The following is a 7101-nucleotide window of genomic DNA, read 5'->3' as shown; positions in this document are numbered from 1 at the left end:
CCCCCCTGCATGAATTTCATGCACCGGGCCACTAGTCCATAATAAAAGCATAATATACTAATTAGATCAGACCTCCTTCTGGATGACCTTCCAGATGTAGCCAGGGCTGCGAGGGAAGCCTGGGACCTGGGTGCCTGCCAGCAGCCGGATGAAAGCCCGGGTGCCTGCCAGCAGCCTGGGGAAGGAAGGCCTACTCTTGCATGAATTTCTTGCATTGGGCTTTTAGTAAAGAGACAAAGAAAATGGTTAACTTTGGCAAGGTCCATCAATAAAAATGAAGGGTGGGGATGTATAACATCTGGAAAATGGGTGATGACAAGGTGACTTCTAAACAAAATCTTTTCCTCCAATGACAGCTTTTTCCAAAGTCTTATTTAGGCACTGATAAAGTGAACTATTAGTGTTAAGTCAGGTATAAGAGAAAGTAAGCAATTGATCCATGATAAATAGTGATTTCTAGGACTTGCTGATATTCCAAATAGTGATTGAGGAGCCAAGAGGTAAAACGCCTGCCTTGAGGGTCCAGGTGAGTAGTAAGTAAATAAATCTGGCTGAGGAAAACTCATATGTAATATTAGGGAATTAAAATTTAGATTTTTACAAATTCTGTGTAGGGCAGATAAAACACTTCTGCTGGCCAAATTTGGTTAATGTATCAGTCAGTTTGTTTATCTTAGTACTTAAAAAAGTGAAAAGGACATTTTATGTTTAAGTTAGCCTGAAAGAAAAGACCAGTATTTATTTGAGATCACTGATTCAGACAGAAACCCAAATAGTGTTTGAATTAGGGAGTGAAGAAAAGGGGTCTTTACAAGAAAGAGAAGAAAAATAGTTACATAAATAGAAGGAAGGAATTTCTATAGGTGCAAATAAGCTAAATTAGTGTTTAGCTATACATGGTGGTGCTAATTCTAAAGAATATCTTTGCCGAAACCGGTTTGGCTCAGTGGATAGAGCGTCGGCCTGCGGACTGAAGGGTCCAGGGTTCGATTCCGGTCAACGGAATGTACCTGGGTTGCGGGCACATCCCCAGTGGGAGATGTGCAGGAGGCAGCTGATCGATGTTTCTAACTCTCTATCTCTCTCCCTTCCCCTCTGTAAAAAAATCAATAAAATATATCTAAAAAAATATATCTTTAATTTATAGTTTGGTAGTCAGAATGTCTCCTTTCTTGTTAGCTTTGCAAACAGTTATTTGAAATACAGTGCTCATTTGACCCAATCCTAACATTATTTTTCCCACTTCAAACATTTCAAAGGTTTGAGGATCAAGACATGCCAGGCACTTCCTCTGGAATGGCTGCCCTAGCTCTATTTAAAAATGGTTCCACTTATGTCAGCTTTTCACACTTAAGATAGTTAAGGTGTCACAGTATCACTTCTCTCTGTGTTTACCTTGCAGGTAAAATAAGCAGGACTATTAGATGCAGAGCTTTATTTATTTATTTTTTTGAACATCTCTGAATTTCTTTTTTTTAAAAATATATTTTATTGATTTTCTACAGAGAGGAAGGGAGAGGGACAGAGAGTTAGAGACATCAATGAGAGAAAAACATTGATCAGCTGCCTCCTACACACCTCCCATTGGGGATGTGCCCGCAACCAAGGTACATGCTCTTGACTGGAATCGAACCTGGGACCTTTCAGTCTGCAGGCCGATGCTCTATTCACTGAGCCAAACCGGTTAGGGCATAGATACAGAGCTTTAAAGAGACAAGAGAAATTTAGAATCTTCAACTACTTTATTTATTAATTTGACATTTTTAATTAAACATGTAATATGCCCAACAGGCTAACAGTGATAGACTTTTACAGAAGTTGTTTCACTTTCTGGATATAACTATAAAGATAGCTGTATGTATCTTATAGGAAATTATGTAATGCAGTAACATCTATAAAATAAAGCTCTATATTTATAAATATGAGGTTAATGCCCCACACATTTCCATTTCACAGTAATTTTTACCACCTCGGTCAGCCAAAGCACATCTTTACTGTCTTTTACTAGAGTTAATCCAACTCTGTTTATGTCCTGCTTATTCATAACATGTCTCCTCTCACCTGTAGTGTATAGAATTTGGTTAGAAGAAAAAATAAACAACTGAGTTTCTTTTCTTCATTATATGTTTTCTTCCATAAAAATATCACTCATCTCATTTTCTTTTCAGGAATGAAACTACTGAAAAGAAGAATAAAGAGTTGCAGATCACATGTGATTCTCTGAAGAAACAAATTGAGACAGTGAAAAAGTTGAATGAGTCACTCAAGCAACAAAATGAAAAGTAAAATCTTTAGTTCTTCTAATTATTTTGTAATTTTCAAAAACATACAGAACATTGTTTTTTGCAGATAAATTAATAGAATCTTAACCTATTTTAGATATAAAACATGTATGGCAGAATTTAAGGGTAATTGCTATTAGGAATTTTCTCTTAAACTACTTGAGAAAAAGAAATGATAGTGGTTCATTGATGATTTCTTCTATTTTTTTTATAACTTCAGAACTGTTGCCCAATTAATAGAAATAGAAGAACAGAGAAAAGAAGTACAGAACCAACTAGTAGACAGAGAATGTAAACTAGCAAGTAAGTAGCTTTTTATGTAACAAATTGCATGTATGTTAACATTTTTTGTTGGAAGATAATCAAAACATGAGGGGTTTTTATTTTGGTTTTTCATTAGTTTCTACATCCCTCATTTTTCAAAATCTTAAATCACATCCTAAACAGCTCTCCTTTTATTTCCATAATATTTCTTGCAATTTAGCTAAATTGATTTTTAAAACTGGAAATTACAGGAAATAACAGCAGGTGGCAGTGCTTGGTAACTTTTAGTTACTAGTTTCTTAATGATATCTCTGAAGTGATCCACAAAAACAGTTTTGTACTAACTCACTTGTCTTAGAGCACAAACATCATCTACCGATATAATTTTTCATAGTTTTCTCTTCTTTTCTCTTCTAACCCTTAAGCTCTGAGGATTGTCCTTCCCTCATTACTGTATTATATTATCTTTAGAACAGAGGAAGAGGTAAAGACATGGAGATTTGGTATTTTTCCATATAATACTGGTACAGAGGAAGAGTTACTTGGTATTTTCTGTTCGTCAAATACTGTAAAACTTTATTTCCAGCAAGGTATTTCTTTGTCTTTCTAGTTGCCTTTTTTTGGTGTTCTTATGACATAATAGCTCTGAAAGCTTTTCAAGGTAAGTCAGTATAGCTGACTGTTTGTTTGTTTTAAGACTTGCAACAAAAAACAAAAGTACAAGACGAAAAAATTAAAGTCTTACAAAAAGAAAGGGAAGATAAGGAAGAAACCATTGATATCCTTAGAAAAGAAGTAAGCAGATCGGAACATATAAGAAAAGAATTGAGCATTAAGGTAAGAATCTGTTAAGTTTTCCTTTGCACTAAAATGAAAACGTCTTAATTTGTGAAAAAGGTGAATTTAGATAAATTAATATTCTGTTTCTTGAGTATAGTTTTGTTTTGAAGATAGTAGGATCTTAAAATGGCTTGACAGTTGTTTATTATGAGAACTCTCTCACAATGTGAAAATGTGTATTTCCTAAAATAATCACACATTTATTAAATGTATACTATTTGCCAGCACTTACTGCTGTTAAGCAGGCAAGGAATACAGAAGAGGGTTCCTAGTTCTTTACATCACATACAGGTAGCTGTGTATAGGAACATAGCCGCCTCTTCCTGCTTATAGAGATGGTAATAATAACAGTAGTTCATATTTGTTTAGAACATTATAATTTGCAAAGGACTCTTTGAAACATTTGTCTTAATCCTCCTCACTTTCACAAACATTAATATATAAGTTAATAATTACTTTCAACCTACGAGTGAAACTGAGTCTTGGGTTAAGTTATAGACTCAAGGACAGTCACATAGCTAATAGTAAACTTTATATATTCTGAATTTAAGTCCATTGCTGTTTCTCCATTATGATTGCTTAGTGTGGTAGCTATGAACAGTGCTTTCTGGTCCATCTATGACTAGGAAGATGAGAACAAACCAGTATTAAAAGACTGTTTGAACAACTAAGAGCATAAGTGACATAAGAGACATAAGATCCCATGCTACATTTACAGATTTCCTGGTTCTGCTTTAATGTGGTTATTTTAATAGTAATTCTAAATAGTAATATGTACTATTTTCTGCAAAATTTCAGTTGCAAGCATTGACTTAAAAAGACAAATTGAATGTGTCTTCCCAATTTATTGTGTATTGTTTAATGATTACTTACCTTAAAATAACCATATAATTTAGTTGACTAAAATATGTATATATATTTATAATGTGTCATTTGAAATGGTTGTTTTACAAATGAAAAATAAGAACATCTTAAAATATCTGTGAAGAGAAAAATGCAAAATTGTTTTTCTTTGTCTCCCCCCCGCACCCCACCTCCCAATTTCTTAGGCTTCCTCACTAGAGGTTCAGAAGTCCCAATTAGAAGGTCGTTTGGAAGAGAAAGAGTCACAAGTGAAACTTCAGCAAGAGGAGCTGAACAAACACTCTCATATGATAGCAATGATCCACAGTTTAAGTGGTGGAAAAATAAATCCAGAAACTGTGAATCTCAGTTTATAGAAATTATGTATTTATCTCCTGGTGGACATGGGGTGGAAGAGATAATTTCTGACTCCACCAAAAAAATAGCACATTATTAGCTAATTATTAATTTAGTAAAGAAACTGAACTGATACATGGTTTTATTTGGTCTTAAAGTTTTACTTCCTGTTTTTTACTTTTATTGCGTAGAGTTTTCTTTGATTCTTAAATTAGAATATTATTCTTACCCTCCATTATTGTCTTTTCTAAGATTTTTCTTTTGTTGCTTCCCACTCTCTTCTCCTTATTTAATTTAGTCTTATTTGTGATTATGTAGATTTTAAAAATCAAACTTGCTTGATATAACAATCCTAAAGATTAATAAACTGAAAATGTGATTAGTAAAAAGAGAAAAGGCATGATACAGCCAGAGAACTCTTTCTCTAAAGTAACACAAGAGAAAATATCAGTGAATTTAATATAATTTTATTACTACATTTAAAGTGCACAGATAGCCTTAGCTGGTTTGGATGGAGCATCAGCATGCAGGTTCAATTTCAGTCAAGGGTACATGCTTGGGTTGTGGGCTTGATCCCCAGTAGGGGGCATGCAGGAGGCAGCCGATCAATGATTCTCATCATTGATGTTTCTATCTCTCCCTCTTCTTTACTACCTGAAAACAATAAAACATATATCTTTAAAAATTAAAAAATAAAGTACACTAAGATATATGGTATAAGTTCTAAATTCAAAAAAAATTCAATGAATATAAAAGGAATAATGCATAAAAATTAGAAAGTAGTTGATGTGTAAAAATGACTGTCATTTGTCACATATAAAACAATTACCTTGCAGAATTATTTATGAAATAGCTTTAGTCTTACTCTTTAAAATGTTGTATGTTGGCCCTCCCATCTCATTTCAATCAATTATGAATTTAAGATTTATGTTGTATAACTTGGATTCTATTCTTGCTACATATTCAGAAATTTATTTATTGTTAGTTCTGATGTGAATTTTAAAGCATAAGTTAAATATTCTTCATGTTTCTCTTTAATACAAGGGAATTTTTCAGTACTCTTCATTTGAATCAAATGTTATAAATAGTGTTTAAGAAGAGACTTTATATCAATATTTTGGTTGAATTTATTGCTACATTTATAACTATTAATTTTACTTGCTTTTTTCACTATTTATGTCTATTTAACTTAGGTAAACTTAATTTACTTTTCTATTTTTCAATTATAGTATATCTGAATTTATGTTTAGAAATTAAACATTTTTGTAATTTGTTAATTATATTAAACTAGTATCCCGGTGATGAATTCGTGCACATTGAAAGGAAATTAATTAGAAGAAATATTTTAATATCACTATTCGCGTCTTGCTAATGAAAAAAAAATAGGATTTTACTGAGTCTCCTATCTAACTACTCCAGGACTTCTGTGATGATCAAATGAGATGAGGCATGGGAAAACACTTCAAAAACATTTGGTTAAACTGTAAAATGTTTGCACCTGGCTATAAAGCAAGTTAGGGTCCTGGGCTGAAAAAACTCCAAGGATGCTAGTTGCTAGGGTGAGGAAGCCGGGCATTGCTACGTCACGTCATTACCTGGCACCCACAGCCACCATTTCTGGGCTAGGCTGGGCCATGGGCTGCATTTTGTGCCATGGGGTCTTGGCAGTGTTGGCTGCAATTTGGTGGGGTGTCACTCGGGGTGGTGGCAGGGCCTGTGTCCCACTTAGGGGAAGCCAAGTGTTGGTTTGGCGGCACCAGGTCTGTAGTGCCGTTTATTTTTAAATGGCCTGTCACTAGGAAGAGGAAGCCAGGCGTTGCTACATGACATCATTACCCAGTGCCCACAGTGACCATTTCCAGGCTGGGCTAGTCTGTGGGCAGCATTTTGCACCCTGTGGTCTTGGCAGCAATGGTTGCAATTTGGTGGGGTGTCACTCCAGGGTGGTGGCAGTGCCAGGGTCCCACCTAGGGGAAGCCGTGTGTTTCTTGTTGGCGCCAGGTTCACAGTGCCATTTATTTGTAAATGGCCAGTGCGTGTCACAGCAGCTCCTGCATTGAGTGTCTGCCTCCTGGTGGTCAGTGCATGTCATAGCTACTGGTCAGATGAACACTTAGCCTTTTATATCTATACTAGAGGCCTGTTGCACGAAAAGATTCGTGCAATAGGCCTTACCTTCCCGACTGCCAGCAACGGTTTTCCTCCGGGACCCAGGCCTTCGCTCCAGCCAGAGCCACCTTCAAGCCTTCGCTGCCCCACCCTGCCACCCCAGGTCAGGTCGCACACGGGACGCCTGGGAGGGCCGACCGATAGCTGCTGCCCCACCCGGCTGCCCCGGGTTGGGTCGCACACGGGACGCCCGGATGGTGGCCAGGCGGGCCAGCCGATCACTGCTGCACCACCCGGCCGCCCCGGGTTGGGTCGCACACGGGACGCCTACCACCCCAGGTCGCAGATAGCAGGCCCAGATAGCGGCAGGGCAGGCGGGATGGTGCTGTCCCGCCCCGCCGCCCCG

General features: G+C 36.7%; 1 protein-coding gene across 1 annotated transcript in view; it reads left to right on the top strand.

Annotated features, from left to right (window-relative positions):
* Positions 1-4821, top strand: part of CIP2A (cell proliferation regulating inhibitor of protein phosphatase 2A) — a 45759-nt gene extending 40938 nt beyond the window's left edge. The window contains exons 18-21 of the mRNA XM_006090082.3: positions 2169-2282; positions 2503-2585; positions 3244-3383; positions 4436-4821. Coding sequence (XP_006090144.3) covers positions 2169-2282; positions 2503-2585; positions 3244-3383; positions 4436-4606 — 508 coding nt within the window. The 3' untranslated portion in view covers positions 4607-4821. The remainder of the gene's footprint in view (positions 1-2168; positions 2283-2502; positions 2586-3243; positions 3384-4435) is intronic.
* The last annotated feature ends 2280 nt before the right edge of the window (positions 4822-7101 follow it).

Source organism: Myotis lucifugus, unplaced genomic scaffold (genome assembly GCF_000147115.1).
Source record: "Myotis lucifugus unplaced genomic scaffold, Myoluc2.0 scaffold_67, whole genome shotgun sequence".
NCBI lineage: Eukaryota > Metazoa > Chordata > Mammalia > Chiroptera > Vespertilionidae > Myotis > Myotis lucifugus.
The sequence above is the reverse complement of the archived record's forward strand: the minus strand, read 5'-3'. Positions and strand labels throughout refer to the sequence as shown.